General features: G+C 40.6%; 1 protein-coding gene and 1 non-coding gene across 2 annotated transcripts; one reads left to right on the forward strand and one right to left on the reverse strand.

Annotated features, from left to right (window-relative positions):
- The first annotated feature begins 509 nt into the window (after nt 1–509).
- Nucleotides 510–15,975, forward strand: LOC139053538 (ribonuclease P protein subunit p40-like). The gene is made up of 7 exons (XM_070530488.1): nt 510–871; nt 2,540–2,681; nt 3,505–3,573; nt 6,697–6,792; nt 10,739–11,078; nt 14,770–14,910; nt 15,761–15,975. Exons 1-7 carry the CDS (start codon nt 758–760, stop codon nt 15,933–15,935), a joined length of 1,077 nt encoding a protein of 358 aa, XP_070386589.1. The 5' UTR covers nt 510–757; the 3' UTR covers nt 15,936–15,975.
- TRNAS-UGA (transfer RNA serine (anticodon UGA)) lies at nt 8,175–8,247 on the reverse strand. Its single transcript has one exon. It is a non-coding gene; the product is annotated as a tRNA-Ser (tRNA).
- Nucleotides 15,976–22,680: the final 6,705 nt, after the last annotated feature.

A 22,680-nucleotide genomic window follows, 5' to 3' on the forward strand; every position in this document is an offset into this window, starting at 1 on the left:
AGCGCGATGTAACGCGATCTGACGGAACAGCTCGTCATGCCAGTGTTTTCTTACGTCCTCGTTCTTACGCGCACCCTCCCCTGCATCAGACTGCTGAATGGTTCTGTGCACGCACTGACTATCCTGACGGAGGCAATACCACTCACATAGCAGCTTTGTAAGATGCCACGGCCCATTCCACATGCCGGCTGCAATTTGACGCGGCCAGGAGGCAAAATATGCGCGCAAGATACCTAACGGTAACGCATCAAACAGCTCACAGCCCCACGCTTTTATTACACGCATATAGCTTGGAAAGATGAATTACTCACGCTGTAAGTGGGCACGGAATACGGACCGCTTCGCAGCGCAACCGGTCCCGTAAAAAGACGGACGCCATGAAAATGAACGGATGTGACATCATGGGTTATAGCGGACGTGACGTCATGGGTGAACGTAGACATTTCGGGCACCTTTCGTTTGCTGTGCCCCGGGCACAGCAGACACTGCCTTTATTCTATGCCATTACTAGCTGCAACTCAAGCCGAGCCGATCCTAACAGAAGGAGTCGACCGGTGTTGCCGCTGTGCAGCGGGCGCTTGAAATCACTTAAAAAAGTTCCTTCTTCGTTGTTATATGACCCCCTTATTCTATGATGTTAAGGCTGAAATCGCTACGCGAAGCATTGCGTAAAGCTTTTGACGTATCACATGTCCTATGTGTAAACGAAATTTAAACTGTTGCCGTGTGTTTTTCTCGCGCATGTGCTTGAAGCAACATGTGGCCAGATTTTCCACATCTTCACTGTGACATCGACATTTACCTCTCGAACTTCGGAGATCCAACCGAGCGCTGGCAAGAAGCCATTCGCAGATGCAACTTCATTCATTCTGTATGCATTGTATTCAGCGTTGTTAAAATGGAAAAAAGAATGCAAAAACAATTGGAATTTAGATGTGTTTGCTTAGATCAGTACAGCTATGTGTTGGTATTAGGTACAGTTCCCCCATATGCTTGTCTGTTGGCGCTAAAGTGCTTTCCAAGTTGTTTATTACTACTGGTTGCTCGTATTTGGCGTTCCTTTGCAATAACTTTTCAACAAGAACAAGGCTGTGCGCACTCTTCCATTTAAAGAAGAAAAAAATGGGGGTGGGGTACTGCTACGCGTCAAATCAAAATTGCAGTGTTCAAACAAGAAGTTCATAAATTTGATAGAGGCAGAACTGCATCTGTACTGTTTTGACTGTTCTACACATTCTCCTTGTGTGTGTATGTGTGTGTGTGCGTTTTGCCAGTATTCACATGCCTGAGTGATGTTTGATTTATATACGTTTCTTTAAGCTATAGACTGTTTCATTCTTAAAAAAATGTTGAAGTTTCTTTGGTTTGGTGCAAGCAAATATTGGCTAAAGTGCAATAGCACAAACCAATTTAGAACAGGACAAGAGGGAGTTAGACACGCAAGAGCTGGTTTATCTCGCCTCCTCTGTCCATGTCTAGTTTTTGTGCCATTACTCTTTCATCATGTACCAACATGCCGAGTCTGCTATCGTCAAATATTGGCTGTTTAATGTGGGGCAAGAAACAGCAAAGCACCAACTCTGGCAATAACAGGAGTAATGAGCCTGACCCATGCCTCCCGTCTTGCCAGTGTTCTTTGAAAGAGAAAATGTGGCGGAATTCGACACCAGTGAAATGTCTTGAGCAGGGTCACGGAATGTGAAAACTTGGTTATGCAACTAGGGTGGTTGCTTGAGCTAGTTGGTATTTGATGATCAAAAAATAATGTACAGCGCGAAAGACAAGGACTGCGAAGACGACATACACATGTAGTCTACCGAATTCCCCTGTCTTGCGGCAGTAAATATGTTGGACAGACAGGCAGGTGCTTAAACGATCGACTAAGAGAGCACTGTAACAACGTCCACAGCACTGTACAAGGCCACTTGGGCATCCATTGCCGGGACTGCGGCTGCGTGCCCCTCTTTGAAGATACTGAAGTTTTAGCGAGACACAGCTCACAGCTCACCCGGGAAATTGTGGAAGCTGATTTCATCAGAAAACTTCGTAGTATTTGCGTTAGTGCCCCCTCTATCGCGCTGACTCCTGGTGAAGTCACGTATCTAAACAGATAGAAATTGTAATGTTTTTATTTTTTATTTTTCTGGTGACCATGCTCTTAGTTCAGTGACTTGCTGTTACAACACCCCATGTGACTGCCTCTCATTTTCTGCGCATGCCCTTTCTTGTATATATACACACGATGTGGCAACGCAATTATATGTTGTTGGAAGTCAGCGCTGTGTATGTCATCTTCGCAGTCCTTGTCTTTCGCGCTGTACGTTATTTTTTGGTTATGGAAGAGATGTTAGTGGGGGGGATAAGAAAGAAAAACAAATGCCAACTTTACGACACTAAAAGTGGATAATTTGTCGCATAAAAATAGAGACAACACAACAGTTAAAAGGACAAAATAAGAGAATTGGTATGTGTTCTGCCCACTTTACAGTGTGTATGCATATTACATTTCTCTTGTTATAGCCATTTGTTATTTGCATAGGTGCAGCTGGTGCTTCCAGAGCTGTCTCGAATCCCAGAGGATGTGCAGTCTTTAATGGCTGCTCAAGATTACCATGTTGTCCGTAACATCCATGCCAAGGAACTTGTGGCCTGGGACTTGGTGAAAACTTTTGTGAGGCAAGGTAGGAGTTGGGTCATGATACAGTCAAAAGGCACACAAATCAAAAGAAAAGAAGTAGCATACCGCACTTCAGTTTTTGTTGTGTTACTGTGAAATTATGTCTTTGTTGCCAATGTGGACTACACAAGACTGGAATTTCTTGCAGCCTTATTAGCCTCTGCAGCTAATTTTAGCCCTTTGAAGTGAGGTTAGTCATCAACAAACTAATTTGTCTGAACATCATTTTAATGCCTACCTCTGTTGTGAATTTCAAGGTAAAATGAATACATAACGCTAACCATGCCCATTGGCAAAATTTGTGATACTAAATTGTACAAAGAGATCAAAGCTTTGTTGAGTGATTGTAAGTGTAATTTTGTGTAACTGCCATTGAAAGGCAGTAGCTGTGAAGTAAAAATGTTAATATAGAAACGGGTATAACAGGAACCATCTGCATTAACTATATGCATTTTTGTTAATGGTATAGTAGCATAAGTGCATTGATCGCCTGCACCATAATACATTAGATATATCTATTAAGAATCTGTTGGTGTTAATTTGGCAGAGTGGTCACTCTTCCTAGGAATTCCAATTTTACCCGTACAAATATGTAGGAATAAAATGTATTTTTTATGCCTTATGAACCTCAGCTTAACACTGCTTCACCTGTCAAGGCATGGCAATTTTCCGTATGATAGCATAGTAATGGGACTGTATTTATGGCATGTAAAAACATTGAATGTCCCCGATAAGGTGCCTAGGAATTTCCGTATAAACATGTCTAGAAAGCCACAAGCATGGCAAGTTTTATCTTAGTTCTTGTGTTTCTTTACCTAACCATGCAGGAAAGCTGCACTTGTTGTCAATCAACACAAATGTTTCGTATGGGAATTGTGTGGCTGTCACAGCTGATGGTAAGTGCCCTTCAATATTGCTACCAAGTGTCTAGGTATACTCGTGATCAAAAATATGCTGACCAAGAATTCTCTGAAAAGACCATATGTTCTTAATACCGTTGCATATAACCTGAAAGTGAAAATTGTAGTTCAGACTTGGCATTGCAACCATTGCAGTACATTAGTCAGTTTCAGGTTTTCCGTCCAAGTTTTTCAAGACATTAAACTTTTTTGCAGAACCCCTGGTTTGTATACTTTAATTATGAGTGTACGTGCTGCATTATGTTTTGCAAGAATTGAATTGAATTCTGCAGTTTCACATGCCAAAACCATGATTTGATTATGAAGCATGCCATAGTGGGGAACTAGAGATAAATTTTGACCACCAGGGGATATTTATCGTGCCCACAATGCACGGGACGCGGGCGTTCTTGCATTTTGACCCCATCGATATGCAGCCACAACACTGGATTTGATCCCACGGCCTTGTGCTTAGCAGCACAATACCATAGCCGCTAAGCCACCACGGCAGGTCATTTTGCAAAAATTATTGCATATATGCTGGTACATTATTGCTTTGTCAGTGGCATTTTAAACTCTTGATGTCAAGAAACTCAAAATGTAAGCTCGGATGAGTTGTGTGCAAGTTGATTTCGCTCATATGGTTTTTACCTGTGCCATATTTTATCTATCCCCTACATTAGTGTTCATGGCATAAGAGCTGTAACAAAAATAGATCCTTGAAGCAGAAAATGTGTGTTTGGTAATAAAGCTTCACCATTTCACTTAGGCCTATATTTGTTAGCCAGTGTCAGCCATGTGCCTTGAGAAAGTTGCCATACGTGGCTTTCGTTTGGTATACACATTTGGTACAATTTAAAGCCACAATTTTTCCTGTCCTTAAAAGTGCCTTAAATGAGGCACCACAGTGACTGTCAAATGCATTTGGAGGTAATGTCATGGCTGTTTGCAAGTTGATAAGTGCATTGGTGACAGTGACTGGATAAAAAATGGCTTTCATGGATAGACATGTCAGGAAAAAAAATTTCGTGCCAGACTTAGGGAGACACTTGGAAATTAATTCACTGAACATTTTCCCAGCTCTTCCTGGCCTCTGCTGTTTGAAGATGGCTTTGTCTCATAAGGTGCCATGTAGGTTGGTAGAGACTGAAAAATCGGACATGGGTGTGGGATGATGACATGAGAGGCTGCCAGATTCACTGATGTCAATTCTTCTTGTGCTTCTCCAGGTTATTCCATGTGCTGGCACCCAGCACCTAGAGTAGCATGCCAGGCAACAGCCACACTAACGTTTCTGGCACATCATTAAAGCTTGCATCTCTCTCGCTTGGTGTGTTTCTGATATTGTGATAAGAGAGAAAATGTGACTATACCAGTGATTCTAAAAGGAAACATTTATCATTTTACGGGCCTTTCCTGGTTACACCCAATTAATCAAGGTCAAAAAGACAAAAGAGTGTTCGAGAAAAGACTTGGCAGCAGCTTATTTGTGAAGTGGCAGCAGTGGTTGAGAAAAACCAGGGCACAGTGACTGGCCGAATGGTACAGCACAGTTTGCCTCCCAAAAGTCCTTTAGAAAGTTGGGAAGCAACCAGAATTGGGCTGGTGGGAATCTGGCTATACTATGACAATGAGTTAACTCGCATGGCAATGAGACATTGCATTTTTAAAGGGTCTGTGGAGTTGGTCATTGGCCTGTCCTGCTGAATTTCTTATTACGGGATTATCATTCTTCCTGATAGTGGAAGAGAAGCTTGTGTGCAGATTACCAACAGCTTCAGAATTAAGACATATATAACTAGGGCTGAAAAGATGTGGGGCGTGAAGACATGTGTTCTTTTCGATCTCGTCTGGCATCTTTTAAGTGCTATTTAAATATGTCTCAATTCTGGAACACACAATAACATTTATCTCCTATTGTACCAAGAGCCGAAGAGGCTCCACCTGCTGCCAATGGGTATTTGAATCAAGTCCTAGTGCTCACAGGACCACTTTTTTGATAGGAGGCACAGAGTTTGCACACCTCCTTGAAATCCTTGAAAACCATTGAATTTGAAACAAAAAACAAAAATGATGTAAGGGCCCTTAAAACCCCTTGCAAATAAATGTATTCCTTGAATTCCTTAAAAAACTAGGGTTGGGGACGACTTTTGAACATTCAAACAAACAAGAGAGAGAAAGAGAAATGAAAAGGGGAAGGTAGGGAAGTTAACCAAGAACGTGTCCGATTGGCTATCTTACGTTTTGGGAGAGGAAAGGGGAAGAATAGATAAGAAGGAAAGAGAAGAAAAATAACAAAAGGGGGTGGTTATGGGCGTCATAGACACTGCCTATTGAGAAAAAATTTTAGTATTTTATTCTAAGAGTGTCACCAAGTGATTGCAATGTGGTGTGAACACAGCCACCAACCACAGGCTTGTTTAAATCGCCATTGCCATCATGGAGCTAGACAAAGCCAGATCAAACGACCAAGCTATACCACCATTTTGTTGTTTTGCTAGTTCACACCGCAGCCATCATGGCTCCATTTTTGAGCCCTAGGCTCCCAAATTCCTGACAAAAAGTAAGTTTCAGCCATCTGGCATTAACACCAGTATCTCTCGCTGAAGTCTGATACTGCTAACCATCATGCCAGGAGGCGATTGACGTCATTACAGTGAGAAAGTCAACATAGAAATGTGGTCTGAAGAATTTGAATTGTGTCCAGATCAGCAGCTGCTTAGCTGCAAGAAATTGCAGCTTGAAAGATTTCACTATTTATCAATGTGTGTACGATTAAAGTTTGTTTTTCTCTCCTTGAATTTTGGCCTTTGGCATCCTTGAAATTCTTGAATTGTCTCTGAATTTTTAGTCAGATGTCTTGTACAAACCCTGGGTGCTGCATGAAATGTTGAGTTCTCTATTAAAGATGTGATAGGTTCTATGATGATAACATGTTTTTATGGGTCTGATTAATTTTCAACTTCTTTGCCTTGAGAATATTTTCAGTTTCATAAAAAAGTTTAAAGATGAATTTTTGCAATAAACTAGACTATGTATACATGCACTTACAATATTATGATAGTTGTTCTTTATTTCTGACTTTTGCTGTGCTGTTTGTTATTGTGCACATGCTTTCAGGTGAACTTCACTTGTCACTGCAGGAAGAGGTCTTTCGTGTTTCAGGACTTGAAGGCTCTCGTTTTGCAGGCAGTTCTAAAGGGCATTGTGTTTTTGGTAAGAAAAATGATAATGCACATTTGTTCCTGTGTAGGAAAGCGCCTCCATTATTCCTTATTCACTTCATGTTATACCTGTGCCACATGGGCACAGAAAATGACATTCATTCATTATTAAGGCCTTAAGTTCCTGAATGATGTTTTGTTTGGCAGAGCTGCGACACGTCCAAATTTAATGACATTTGACCTGATGATGTCGATAACAGTGCTTTCTGAAGTGAGCAATTTTAGGGTAATAATAGAAAGTGAAACATGCATTTACAAGTTTAGCCTACCTTCAAGGCTAGTGAAATGTATGAATGAGTATACTGTGATGCCGCTAGCTTTAGTTTGTTGATGTATTTTACAATGTTGCAACCGACAAAGCACAATGCTAATGTCATTGTGCTTTGGCATCGTGCTTGTTGTATGCAGAATCGTCCTTGTATGCTTGTTGCCAACATTTAACACGACTCCACTTGCAGCAACATCACATGTCATGTTTTTTTTTTCAATTATATAAAACTTGATGTGCATGTTTACGTGTGCTGTATGGCTTAAACACCTGAAAATTTTGTTTCCAACTAAATAGGATGTCATTTCAAATAATTTAAATAAACCGCACTGAGCAAGGTATGGCATCGAGAGTCTGCATTTCTCATGTCGAATGGTTCTGGTCGAATGAGCCTTTGGTGATGAATGGCATTAAGGCAAATGCCATTTGATTTGCCTGTCTAGCAGAGTGCAAATGACAAATCTTAAGGCATTAGGAAGTTAATGTCATTTTCTGTGTCACTGTGGCACAGGTATTAGTGTGGTTTACAACTATTACCACTTTGTTGTCCAATTACTGTTAAATAATTAACCTAAATAAATTAGCCAGGGATTGTTTAGGGCTCAATGTTTGCAGAAACATGAATAATACTGCAACTCTTCACATGATTTCTGCTAAAAAATATAGGCAATTTCTTTTCATTAGTCATCAAACAGAAGGTAAGCCACATGTAGGAAGTTATATCATAAGAAGCCAACAAACGTTGTATGTTCCTGCAACGTTCCTACAAACAATGTAGGAAGTTATGTTTGATTGTTTGATGTAGAAAAGCAAGAACGACAGTTAGCTGAAGCTTGTTTACAGAGCATAAAAATTCAGAAGTGTTTGTTAGAAAACTTTAAGGGGGACATCCTATCGGTATTGCATTAAGTTGATTGCATTAAAAGCTTTAAAACCGTTAAAGCTTTAAAAGCATTAAAACCGAGGGGCCCGATTTTTATTAGTCATATTGTAAGAAGCCAACAAACACTGACACCAAGGACAACATAGGGGAAATTACTTCTGCTTAATAAATGAAATAAAAAAATGATAAATAATGGAAATTAAAGTGGATGAAAAAAACAACTTGCCACAGGTGGGAACTGAACCCACAACCTTCGCATTTCACGTGCGATGCTCTACCAATTGAGCTACCGCGGCACCGTTTCCCCATCCACTTTCTTGGGTATTTATGTTTCTTTGTAGAACCCTGGGAGTGTTAGCCAGCGCCACCACTCAGAGAATGGGGGCGAAATGCGAAAACACCCATGTGCTTAGATTTAGGTGCACGTTAAAGAACCCCAGGTGGTCAAAATTTCCGGAGTCCTCCACTACGGCGTGCCTCATAATCAGAAAGTGGTTTTGGCACGTAAAACCCCAAATATTATTATTATTATTACCACTCAGAGACCTTGGCGGCAGACGTGGAATGTCCTTTTTGCCACAGGCGTCGCAAGAATGTGATCTTTCTGGGGTGAAGGCAACTGGTCAATAAACCTACACATGCTACCTGAAGGCATCAATGTTGCCGGATTCGAGACGCTCGTGTGTAATAAACGAGAAGAAATGGGGTTCGCCGATGGGCCCGATTTTTATTAATCATATCATAAGGAATCAACAAACACTGACACCAAGGACAGCATAATGGAAATTAATTGTGCTTAATAAATGAAATAAAAAAACGATAAATTAACAGAAATTAAAGTGGATGAAAAATTAACTTGCTGCAGGTGGGAACCGAACCCACAACCTTCGCATATTGCAGGCGATGCTCTACCAATTGAGCTACCACGGCGCCGTTTCCCCATCCACTTTCTTGGGTACTTATGTGTCCTACTAGAACCCTGGGAGTGTTAGCCAGCGCGACCGCTCACTCCAATTTCCATGAATTTATTGTTTCTTTATTTCATTTATTAATCACAAGTAATTTACCCTATCTTGTCCTTGGTGTCAGTGTTTGTTGGCTTCTTATGATATGACTAATAAAAATTGGGCCCCTCGGTTAACCCCCTTTCTTCTCGTTTATTACATAACGAGGGTCTCGAATCCGGCAACACTGATGCCTTCAGGTAGCATGTGCGGGTTTATTGAGCAGTTGCCTTCACCCCAAAAAAGATCACGTTCTCGTGACGCCTACGGCAAAAAGGACTTTCCACGTCCGCCGCCAAGGTCTGAAAGTGGGAAAGTGGGAACACTCCCAGGGTTCTACTAGGACACATAGATACCCAAGAAGGTGGATGGAGAAACGGTGCCATGGTAGCTCAATTGGTAGAGCATCGCACGCGAAATGCGAAGGTTGTGGGTTCAGTTCCCACCTGCGGCAAGTTGCTTTTTCATACACTTTAATTTACATTAATTTATCGCTTCTTTATTTCATTTATTATGCACAAGTACGGTAATTTCCCCTATGTTGTCCTTGGTGTCAGTGTTTGTTGGCTTCTTATGATAAGACTAATTTAGCTGTAGCCATACAAAGAATTAAAAAGGATATTTGAAAAATAAGCAATACATATAAACAAAACTAGTATAATGAACACAGCATCAAACATTGCAGTGCAAGATAAGCACTTATGTATCAAGAAAAAAAAAAGGTGAACTGTAAAAAACAGCAAAAGAACCAGAATGCACTTTTGTTTTCATAGCACTGGAAGTAATACATATTAGTTAACGAGAGTGTTCAACATTGCCCTGACAGAGACAAGTTTCCTTTCTTGACGCATTTGGTTTCACCTTTGTTCAGCCACTCTTGATCACCTAAAGTCTCCAGATTCCTGTGTACGTGTGTCCTGTTTACATTAGTTGTAACATGAAGCACAAACAATCATTATACACATTTTGTAGATAGTAGTTATGTATAATATGCAAAAAAAAGCAGTATTAGAAAAGTATGAAAAAATCAGGCACCTGTAACTATAGAAACATGGCTAAGTTTTTAACCGAAATAGTCAGATGATTGATTCCAATGTGAAACTTGAGGCCTGCCGTCCTACGAATTCATGACCACTTGCAAACTTGCAAGATGCTGGCACAAATTTCTTCTTTCTTTTTTTTACCAGTTCCATGTTGAAAATAAACTCAATTGCCAGCCAATGCAATTGCTGTGGCCCTAGAATCAGTCCATAAGTGACGTGACTGTTGGGAAAGGAGGAAGCCAAGGAAATCAGGCTTTATGAGAATGTTTGCTCATGCGGTGAAGTGAAAACAATCACAGCACGTGTGGTGATCTGCTGAGAGCATTGCATTTAGTCTCCTCAGTGTTTCAGTTTCGGTTTTCTGGGGGATATTGGCTGAAATTCATTACCCTGCAGAAATTTGTATCAGATTTTGGCATCTGAAAGTGGCTTATGACATCTTAGGAATACAAGCTTCAAGTTTTACAATAGAATCCATCATCTGACTCTTTTGGATAAAGGGTTTGTCGCATTTTTTGAATTACTTGTCTAAATAGTATCTTCTCATTAAAAATGTAAGCCACTGCGATAACAAGCAGTCCTAAGAAAATCACTTGCCTCGCATTCCCTACTTTTAAGGAATTTCGAGCACATAATCTGAAACGCCCTACGTGTTGCCTTGGCTTCACTGTTGTTTTTTACTTTAATTAATCTATTGGGTGAAAAAAAAAAGATCAATATGACTGACATTTTTTTTACAGGTTCAGTGATAGACCTGCAGAAGCAGTGTTTCCACCCAGAAAAGAACAATTACAAGCGAACGCTGCATTCTCTGGACCGGTGTGGCGATCTTGTAGCCCAAGATGTGGCTATCGTCTGGGAGCCCTTGCCAGAGCATGCAAGCCTGTCACCTTCCTCTGCTGCAAGGTATTTCAGCCAGTGTGGCCACACTGTCGTCGCTTGCAAACCGAGCTACTCTTCCACAACACAGTTCTGTCAGGCTGTGCCTACTGCAGTGACAACATTGGAATATATGGGTGAAGATGCATATCTCCCAGTCTATGACTGGCTTGGAGCCATTGCCTGTGGAGTCGATTCAAGGTGTGTTGTTTCTCTCTTTTTTTAAGTAATGACTTTTATCTTGTCAAAGGTTTGCAATTACTGCCAGTTAGCAAAGTCAGTTACACATGTTTGCTAATGATTGTCAGCAAGCAAATTAAGTGGTGCAACATTGGAGCTGCTTGTATTTGTTTTGCAGGTCTTTGCATAGCTGTTGTGTCCTATGCCTGTTGGCTTGTTAGTGGCAAGACACACTGAACTCACCTTTTACATTTATCTGACATTTGATTTAGATGCTGTCTTGCAAAGTTTTGCATGGACTAGTATGTGATCTGCCATAATAGAGCATTCTTGTTGTAGGGGCCCTATGTTACTAAATAAGAGCTGGGCAATATTTACATTGGTACAAACATAATTGGGTGCAAGAATTAATAACCCTGCTCTAATAAAAACTTCACAAGTTCAGTCTGCACAAGTGTTAGTGGTAATGTGTTACTTTTTTGGTAACTTAGTATCATACTCATTAATTTTTCTCAACTGTAACAGGTAGTATACTTCCATTAACATTTTGAAAGATTATAAAGGTCATGTTATTAGTTACTTTTCACTGCAAGAAAAAATAATGTGTAGAGCACCTGAACTAAAGTGGCATACCAAATAAACCAAATGTTGGGGTGCTCTCGACAGACAACCTTTCCCCCAGCTCGCATGCGTGCCGCAAAACATATGCCATTGACAATTTGACGATGCAAACAGCCAATCTAACTAAAAAAGTACAACATACCCATCAAGCTTTAACACAAAAAATGTGTACCCCCCCCTGCTCACGCAATAGATTTAATTGTCTCACCCACTCATGCATAGATTTTGGAGCTGATTCATTATATGAATAATGAATCAGCTCCAAAATCGATGCATGAGTGGGTGAGATGTTTTTGTAAACCTGCAAAGTGAGATCGGAAAGAGTGATTAGCAAGGTGCTCAGGGCATTAGTGTGGGAATGGAAAGATACCTAAAAGGAGGCCTGTTTGTTTGCTTCATAGGTGGAAAATTCTAGAGCAAGAGGCCATTCAAAACAATGCTGTGTGATTTTTTCATGGGCAAGGGAACAGGGCCATGACAGGAAGAATGTCAACCTAAGGAGACAGAATTTTGTGTATGTAGGCTCGGCTCCCTATGCCAAGCGATTTGATGCTGCCACACTGATAACTTTGTGAATGCACACTGGACTCTTGAGATAAAAATGCTCGACCAGAAAGCAACCTGTCATGGCCGAATGTTCTGATGTACGTTCTACTGAAACGACCGAAAAGGGGAAAATGCTTCAGGTGGCCAGAAGCAAGTGCAAGGGATGGACAGGAACTGGGGACTGCTTAGCAACGATGGCAGCAGCCTGTAAAGCAACACAGCGCATGATGCACACTTGCACAGTAGTTCTTTGTGTGACAAAAGAAGGAATTTGCAGGTGTCGCAGAGGCACCTGGGATGCATACCGAGAGGTGTGTGCGAGAAAACTGCAGGTTATAATTATTAGAAAGGTGTTTGTCTAATACTTTAGGTGCTGCTAATGCACTTTGTTTTAAAAATAAATCTTGCTTTATTCCATGTGCAACTGCGAGACTGTGTTTCTGGTTAATTTTGAGTAAGACTGACCATGAAGCACCTTCATGCAAGCATTCACAGTAGGTATTTCTGGTAATTATACCGGTTCAAAATTAAAGAAAACCCTGGCATTGCCCCACTACTCTTAGAAATTTATCTGTGCAAGGTATACCTGGCATAAAAGGACATGCAACAACACCTGCTTGCCTCCTCCCCCTCCCCTGAAAATAATCCTTGGCTACACCACTGACCCTTGGCACACTAGCTAGAGGTGGCTTAGTGCTTTCTGCACTAATGTGCTTACTGAGGAATCGAATCTGGCAACAGCTTGGTTTCATGATGATGTCATCCTATCATGCCAGCTTGTTATTACTTCTCATGATCACCTCACCTTTCCATGCCCGCTTCACAAGTCGAATTCTTCCCATGTCATAAACTTGGCAGGTATGCACTCACTTACATGCTCTCTCACTCCACTGTACTTATTCTCGCTCAGTAACAACTAATATTTAAAAAATAGCCTTTTCAAACCTCACAGGTGTTCACATGTTTTACAGTGCATTCAAAAGCGTGAAGCTTACTCTGCTTGGCTTGAACTATAGTCATTGACAGCCTAAGTATGCCTGCTCAAGTACACCGCTGTGCATTTCAAAAAGAATTTATATAGTTGCACCAGCCAATTATGTTTGCTCGTTTCCTTGACGACACTGAGTAAGGTGAAGTGCTTTTAATATCGACAACTCTCAGTAACTACGTTTTGGAGTGTGGAGGCACAAAGAGCAGATGCAGTCCTGTTTTGTGGGTGAGGCTTGGACTTAATTCTTGGTTGTCACTGAGTATAAGTGGTGACACATAATTTAGAAATTCAGTGGCACACCCATCTTGTCATATGCATTCTTAGTCTGCATTTCTTTTGTTCCAGCATAGTTGACTGGTCCAACTATAGAAGTTCTTTTTGAGTTGCATGGCAGTGCACTCGCTTCTGCATTCTTGGGCTGTCACATAATTCAGGAATTCAGTGATGCACTGATCCTGTCTTATGTGTTATTTGTCCATATCTGTTTTGTACCATTGAATTTCTGAACTTTATGTTACCAACTAGCTCAAACCTCGCTCTGGTGCCCTGTTTTGATTTAGCTTTGTGCAGGCAATCTGTGTTTTGCTCTTAGGCAGTTATCTCACATGCCATTCTTGACTCTAGATTAGATTATGGGGTTTTACATGCCAAACCCACTTTATGATTATGAGGCATGCTGTAGTGGGGGACTTCGGAAATTTCAACCTCCTGGGGTTCTTTAACGTGCTCCTAAATCTAAGTACACGGGTGTTTTCGCATTTCGCCCCCATCGAAATGCGGCCGCCGTGGCCGGGATTCGATCCCGCGACCTCGTGCTCAGCAGCCTAACACCATAGCCACTGAGCAACCACGGCGGGTTATTCTTGACTCTAGCACACGCTTTATGCCAGCATTACCTATACCCAGGCGCAGATCCAGGTTTTTTTCAAGGGATGGTGGGTTCTGACTTTGAGATAGTGATTGATGATGAGGATGTATTTTACTTGCTTGTAGGGTCTCTTCAATAGTTATTAAACCTTTTATTGTCTCTCCAGAGCAAAAGAACAGCTGCCAAGGAGGACTTCATTAGTTTGTTATGTGCCATACGCTGGTGACTGCGCACACAAGCTTTAAGGGAAAGCGGAGGGGTCAGGACATTTGGTCATCTCACCTGGATCTGCGTATGCTTGTACCTTGCTTGTGTGGAGGCATGAAACTTGCCTCTTTGCAGAGTGGGCCTCACTGAGAATGGTCATTCATGATTTATATCTTGGGGAAACTTGTGTTGTAAAAATCTCGCAGAAAGAATCTCTGTTTAGGACCCGTAAGCTTCAAGTCTATTATACGTAAGCTGATGCTGTAAAATCAGCAGTTAAAATATTAATTTATGAACTTTCATCAATTAGTCAATTGTTTTTGCAATTTATTGCCGATGTGTTTCCACCTGTCCACACAGCCAAACCATAAATGCAGAATTATGCTGTACTATGGGCAGTAAGAAAAAATGAAGACATGTTGGATAAAAAGATAGGGGATATGAAGTAAAGGCAACACTTCGCATTTTATCCTATGTAGGGATAATAAGGATGCAAGGGAGCAGTTTCTTAGCAGCCACCACTTGCCTGGTCCAAGCACAGAGGTGTCCCGGCTCTTTGTGGCCAACTGGAAAGGATTCTTTACTCCAACATGTGCCATAAGGCTCCTTTTATTACTCAGGTAAATTTTATCTTGTTTTATTTTGCATAAAAATACTGCAGCATAAGTGCTGCCAAAGCAGGAAAACTTGCATGGGACCTATTACAGGCCTACTTTTTTTTTAGCCTTTTTCTTTCTTTTTTCAATAGGTTGGGTGCAGTGTACTCCTGTGATTTCAGTATAGATGTGCTAAACAAATATCTAAATGTTCTTATCAATTTTTGAGATATAACTATGAATAACATGTATTGTCTTATGGTGGGAAAATTCTTGCAAATGTCATGTTTGGCAAATCAATTCTGTAGTAATCCACAAGGTAGAAGTTTCATTAAAGCAAACAACTTTCATAGACCTGGCAGTTGCGCGAAGCTACACAGGTTTCACGATGATGGATAAACAGCGCACAATAAAGACACAGACAAAGAAAAGATATGACAGGTGCTCTCATTAGTCTGTCATTATGGTGCACTATTTCTCATTTACCATGCAACTTTACCAACTCACTCAACTTGTCAGGCACAGGTTTGGTTTGGAAGATTGAAGGTGTGGCCATTTAACTCTCTTTTGGTCTTGCATGCATTTTCTCTTTGTTTGGTCATTGAAGGCACTTAAAGTATCATACAAAATTCAAAAGCATAGAAAATGAAATGGAGCCCCTGTGTGTCTTCTCTATTCCGATATGAAACTCAACAAGGCCATCTTGTTATGGCAGCAAACTTATTGCGAACACGAACTGAAACACGCAGGTTGCATGATGACAAATGAATTGCTTTCTTTTTTTCTAGCAGACAATGGATGTATTACGGAAAAATTATTTGTGTCAAAGTAAAATGGTTGCACATAATGATGCAAAGTTTTTTTTTTTTTCCAGACAGTGCATGGCTCAGGAAGACCTACCATTTTTTGGCCTTGTACTGCATAGGTTTGATGATGATCCAACTCAACCATTAAGTAAACACCAGAGTTTACTGCTAAGCCGTGCTTCAGAACTCAGTATCATCTGTACGCCAAATGGGCGCTATTGTCTTCTCCATTCTCCCAAGTAACCATACAGAAAATTAAATTTGAGCCCTGTCATGACAAGAAGACTGTTGAGTGGTTTCTTTCCTTTTTACCTTGCAGATTGCTTTTAGCACAAGCAGAACCATGCAAAATCTGCATGGAACTACATTGCTTGGACATCTTTAGTGGTCTGTCTTATGATTCTGTGGTATTTAACTGACTCACTGAAATTTAATGAGTTTTGAAACAGCAGACTAATAAATAAAGACTGTTTTCACTGCACTTGTTCTTTCTAAATTTCAAGCCAGACGTCTCTTTACAAAAACTGATTGAAAAGTTCCTGGAGCAGTGCCCAATGTGCTGCTCTGCAAGGATAAGGGGGCAGATCGGCAGCAGAAAACATAATGATATACAAGAGTGGAGCTCAGGGGGGCCTTACAGAACAGACGGCTAGTTAAATAATATTTTATTAATTTATGTTAGTATACTGTCAATCCCACAAGCAGGATCATTACAGAGGTTGGTGTACCATACAGATGATATACAAGCACAAACAATGCACTTGATACCAAGCAAAGAAAGAAGGCAAAATACAAATAAATAAAATGCACAAGAAAGTAATCTAATGGTGAATGCAATCCCCAGAGTATGCATTTGCTTGCTTCAACATTGGATGATATAATGATATGACTATCGTTTTGCTCTATCATCAATCGAGAGATTGACATGGAAGAAAACGCGAAGCTTATAAATTCAAAATTTTTAATTATCTCTCTTCAAATGTGATGGAATCCTGAAGGAAAACACAACCTTGCACAAAAGCAGCGAGGATCTTAGGTGATAGTATAAGGAGTTGTCAAGCTGTGTGATGTCTCCGGAGCAATATTCAAATGGAAATAACATTGAGAGCAAGGGAAAACCTATGACACGAGATGAAAACTGTGAACTGATAGTAAAGAAACTGAGAGAAATCAGTTATGCCATGGACTCTAAAGTGTTTGTCATAGTTGTACCTTGCATGCAATACACACTACCACTGAAAAAACCCTAATTGTTCATTTTGTTTCAAAAAGATCGAAAATGAATTTTATGAAAGGGTGAAAAATGCACAACTTTCCAGAGGTATGTTTGGATTTTCTTCAAGCAAAAAGTAATATCTGTTCTTTTTTTTTATGACAGCACAGAATTTTTAAAAATCGCCTGTCACGGGTAACAAAGTTCTAGTCCTTAAGGTGGATTACTAAAGAGGCAGACGTTGCTCAAGAAATCAAAGTACATAGTTGACCAATTAACAAAGTTACTAATTAAGTTCTGAACTAACTGTTTTACAATAAATATTGCAATTTACAAATTGCAACCGGTGAGTTCACAAGGCATATCCACTTGGAACGAATTATCAGGATGACGTGAATTTCGAGATAGTACCTGAAATGTGCAACAAAATGCATTGGTGGTCCAGTTACTTTTGTACTTCAATGCATAAAACAGCATTTTATTAAAAAGGTAATGAAGCAACAGTGCATTCTTGCCAAAAGTTTCATAGCTCAAATCTGGAAACTGTGCCATCCTTAGAACTCATTTTTACTGGATATGCCTTGCTAATTCACTGGCTAGAATTTATAAGTTGCAATATGTGCTGTCAAGAAAGTAATTTAAACTCTTATCGGTATTTTTTGTTAATTAGTTATATTGATTTATTGTGCAAGTAATGTCCACCTTTTTGCACATTCCAGTTTAGGGATTAGAATTGTGCTGTATATGGCACAAGCAGGTTTTTTTTTTGTAAAAAAAAAACATCTGGTGCTGTATCAATGAGCACTTCACATATGTAAACAAGTTGGCTGGGGCACTGAAGGGAAATAAGGAAAAAATTTAGGTGGGGCCCATCCCTTGGGAATATTAACCATCATCATTGTGATTAGCATTCAAGTGGTGGTGCACATGTAATGATGGATAAAAGCACATGCTGGCACCTGTGTTCATAAATACCACTTGGTAATATACTGCCGTTGTTTCCTTATCGTATGATCCAGTTTGAAGCTCTATAGAGAGAACTGAAACAGCCACTGCCGAAATGCGTCGTGTATGAGCCATGTACTGTAGTCGGGCTCCTTATTCCCACACTCCTTTACATACTATGCCATCTAGCAGTGCAGCTCCTTATGTGTGGTCTTTAAGATTGCAACAGTGGTATGCCAGTGTGTGCTAATACTATGAATTAATCCCTCATTGCCCAGTCCTTGATCGTGGCCGAGCAGATTCAGCATTGGGCTGCTGTGCTTGAGGAGCCAGGTTATATATCGACTAGTATCGCAGTTTTTCAAGTCCTTGTTTTTGTTAAAAAGACAGCCATAGTAAAGAGGATAGAAACATGGTACCGACTGGAAAGTGGGGGAAGTAGGCTAATAATCCCTGTCAGACAGGCAAATTTAGTCTTGCCTAGCAATTTGTCTTGCCAGCTACAGCCCTTGCTGTAATTCGCAGGCCGTTGCACGGAAATGTTTAGTGATACTTAATGTAGAATGCATTTCCAATTAGTGTGATCATTGAACTCGCATTGCTGCATCGAAGTGCGCAGCCACGGTGGCAGTGTTTCAAATATAAATAAAACAATTCTCGGTGGATGCTCGGTGCTAATATCTGAAACCAGTTTTATAGTGATTTAAAATGTTCTAAGCGTCCCTGCTTATGAAAACAGCCATTCTTCATCTGCCAATGAAATCTCTCTAGCTTGAACATTCCTACTATATGATAAAGAAGTGCAAACTGCTGTTGCATTCTGCCTACTCTAATGACATTGCTGTTGTGCAACTCAACTAATGCAGCATTTTCTGCTAGCCTTTGCACTGGTTAAAAAAAAAAAAGGCTATTCCTGTTCAGTGAAGTTAAAGTAGCAAGTTAATATGCTTGTATGCATGCATATCGACCTTTATTTTCTCAGTTGTCTGCAATATCTAAAACAGTTACTAAATTCAGTTAAGCCTTTAAATATGATCAAAATTGAAAAATACTTGCAAAAAAGACGGAATTGTTTTTGCATGCATTTGAGTGGTGCTCTTATGAAGCAAGACTATGTGAAAATTTTCTGTCTGAAAGATGAATTTTACTATTTTACACTAACAAAAGTGAGCTTCACTGCACACAAGTTAGTGTATGCTCCCAACATCATGTGGAAAGGATTTTGATGATCATGTAAAACAAGACCACGCAAAAAATTTTTAATGAAAAAATAAAGTTTACTAAGAAAAATCACCGCCCAAGCACTCCATACAGATGGTTAACCAGTGAAGCTGAAACATGCAGCCCCGGTGTTTATCACTGGGTTAATCTCGACGGTTCATTAAACGATGGCTTGGTAGGCTGCTGGATCGTCGGTACGCAGTTGCTGCTTGTGCTTGGCTGCACAAGCCTGTTCTTGTGTCCGGGCTGCAGCATCGGCATGGTGTATACGAGCTCATTCCCAGTTCTGCTTGTGGCGTTGCCACTGCAGCAGGTGCTTATAAGCCATACATGTAGCACTTGGACATGCATAACCAACTTGCAAGCAATAGGAAAGCATGGAAACAACTCAGTCCCTTCTTTATTACTTGCAAGTATGAATGAACTAGCACCGCCTCAAGCCATATGAAGTGTTGCAACATGCTATTAGCCCAATTCTATTTTTTTAGTTAGCAACCATATCCCGTCAAACAATATGCATGTTTATGTTATTGACACGTAAATATGGTAGTTGTGACATTTTAAAACAAAACAATTGTAAATCTTGCTTTAAGTTGTGACAAGTAAGATTTGTAATTAACATATCTATATGCCTTGACCTAAACAAATACCATGACAAGTGCAACCATATAAAAAATTTGCAACAAAGCCTTCTTAAACTATAAAGTAGAAATACTTGATATTTACTGCTACACGCAGGCTGATACATTTTTGCAGATGCTGAACATTTGGGAGAACTCAACATATGAGCCATAATGACATGAATAAGGTTTCCACATGTAAGTGTAGGAAAAACATTAAAGCAATGTAACTAGCATTCAAACGCTGCCATTTTGACCTCACCTTCACTTGCATCTAGCTCCCTTTTTCCATTAGCCCTCTCAGGAGTATGACGAAGCCATGACTTAGCGGTTGACTCAACATCATCCCTTGTGCTTTGCGGGAAGTGCCTCCTGACAGCAGCTGGAACAAAGCAACAAATTTACATCAATGAATAGAACACTGCCCATCTAAAATGCAGTTTGAAAACAACCAAAAGGAAGCTTTTACCTCTGGTACTGGTTGCAGAAGTGGTGTGCTAATAGTGCTAACACACACAGATAGGCACACCAGCAAGAGAACAGACAGGTAGAACAAGCACAGGTGTAGCATGCTCTTTGTCACTATCGTTGTGTCACATAAGATGGTATGCATTATGCTGCCTTCTCTGATTTGACTGTTAACTAATTTTGTTACTCTTCTCATTGGTTAAGTTTCTTACTAGTAGTGAAGCACCGTGTAAAGCACACATTACACACAAGACTTAACGAGCATTTAACTGCATAAAAGATGACACATACTGAACAAATGCTGACGCAGCCGAATATCCTTTCTCCTTTTCCTTTCTTTCTTGTTTTTCCTTTCTTCCCATGCCACGAGTATTCAGCAGCCAGCTTGTCAGCAAAGAGGTAAATAAGCACACGCTTAGCTGCCGCATTTGGGTTCCTGTTCCCAAGCTGCACAAGTTCGTTGACCTGGAAAAACAAGAGGAAGCCAAGCAGACTCAATATTCCTACACTGAATCATTTTCACACACCTAACAGTTCTGCACTTTCAATGCACACTTTGCAGAGAAAGTATATTTACAGGTGTACATGAAATAAATCAACAAAATAGTCAACACGTGCAGCCAGTGCCATTTTTGACAAGGCAGACAGAATATTTGCACATTCTCATTAACTTCCCTCGAAGAAAATAATGCCGTCAAAGAATGTGAACAAGAAACCAAATAACTGAAAAGCCCACAAAAGGATCATTCAAGAAATTTTGCGCGAAGTGATGTTAGTTGACCGGTGGCATATTTTCTATGAGACTGCGTACACATGAGCGGCATTGTGGCTAACTGATATTTCAGCTCACCAGGACATTAGCATCCTCTGGACCAAGTGATGCTTCAAAGTTCAGAAGGGCATCCACTGTCTCAAATGGCTGCTGCACTAGTACAGTGGGTGCAGAGGTCACCTTGCCTTGAGCCACACAGGCATCCAGATTGCTCAAAATTTCCTGTACAATCAGCCTCACGATGTTTAACAGCCGAAGTACCTGTGATTGAAATTCTGAATAATAAAAAAACAAGTTAATGATTTCAACAGAGCAACCATGATGTGCATGAACAAACATTAAAGCCATAATACTACCCTTCAGACAGATGCTTACAAGGCAAGTTTAATGGTATGGCAGACAAAAGAAGCAAATACATTTTGTTTATTAACAAAATACTTGAGAGCAACCAGTATACAAAAAAGCATATATTACAGGGGCCCTGAGACACTTTCCTAACTAACCATCGAAAGGCCTCTCTTTCAAAGTATCTCATCCCAAAAATCTCACGGTGCAAAAATTCTTTGACTCCTTCAACTATAAGTGGTGTTATTGCATCAATAGCTGGCTGTCTCTCTCTTTTTTATGTCCGCTAGCATGCTGGAAGCTACACAGCTCAGTTCAGTGTCGTGTTGGCGACAAGGCCCATTGCGGCACGGCATGGCGGCCACAGTAGACTGCGCTGTGGAGCACGCCATTGCCATATCGGAGGCCATGCGCAGCAGACGCAGCAGACGCAGCTGAAAGCAGCAAACATGAAATTTTTTTTGTCCTGTTGAGATTCACACAGAAATTTGAATCACACAGAAGTGTGGCCCCTAAAAAAAATACTGTGTAGTTCAGCTTACCACGTGGTGGTAATGTGGCTGGGGCAGGCAAAGCAGTGAGCAAAGGTGGTGCAACTGACACTGGTGGTATCGGCGCTGGTGGTATGGCTGGCAAAGGTGGGGTAGCTGGCACTCATGACGTAACTGGCAGAGGCGAGGCTGCTGGCATGGGTGAGGCCACTGGCAGAGGTGAAACAACTGATGCAGATGAGCAAAGTGATGCAGGGAAGGCAGCTGTTCAAAGACAGGGTGTCAAGAGACGATGAAATTATACAAGCTTGACAGCAGCTCTGCCAACAGCACTACAGTGCCACAGTGTCTACAGGTTCAGAGCAACAGCTGAATACAAACTAATAGAAAGGTTTGAGCTCTTATGATATGTGGATGCGCTGCAGACAAAACTGCAGTTCCAGAGAGAGGTGTTTAGGTAATTAATGTTACATATGCAGAAACGTCGGCTACAGTCCAAGCTGTCAAAATGTTCACGAGATCCTGTCTGTATTTTGTAAGTGCTTTCAAACATTTCTGTACTAATGAAAGACTTAGAAAGACTGTAAAACATCAAGATAAAAGGTTCCTAGCAGCTATCGATGTTCCCAACGAAACTGGCAGAAGGGCAATGACTTATTACAAGATGCCCTTGGAGAACTAGGAAAATGTGACCGCATTAGAATCCAGGTTGAGCTCCGATCCTACTTTTCGATGTCACTTTGTAAGCAAAAGATTTATGAATTAACAATATGAGCACATTTTTATAACTTGTGCCAGGTGTAACTAAAGAATTACACCTGGCATGAGTTATAATAATGTGGTATTCATGTTAAAGTGACTTGATTATGTTATTAACAAGAAGAAAGGGAACCTAGGGGCCTGATTTTTATTA

Source organism: Dermacentor albipictus, chromosome 1 (genome assembly GCF_038994185.2).
Source record: "Dermacentor albipictus isolate Rhodes 1998 colony chromosome 1, USDA_Dalb.pri_finalv2, whole genome shotgun sequence".
In the NCBI taxonomy this organism is placed as follows: Eukaryota; Metazoa; Arthropoda; class Arachnida; order Ixodida; family Ixodidae; genus Dermacentor; species Dermacentor albipictus.

Bases quoted from the DNA above. Each gene is read 5' to 3' on its own strand.
- LOC139053538 (XM_070530488.1), top strand. From the start codon at position 758: ATGTGGCCAGATTTTCCACATCTTCACTGTGACATCGACATTTACCTC. The intron at 11,079-14,769 runs GTGTGTTGTTTC...TATCCTATGTAG, and splicing joins GCCTGTGGAGTCGATTCAAG to GGATAATAAGGATGCAAGGG. The intron at 14,911-15,760 runs GTAAATTTTATC...TTTTTTTTCCAG, and splicing joins AGGCTCCTTTTATTACTCAG to ACAGTGCATGGCTCAGGAAG.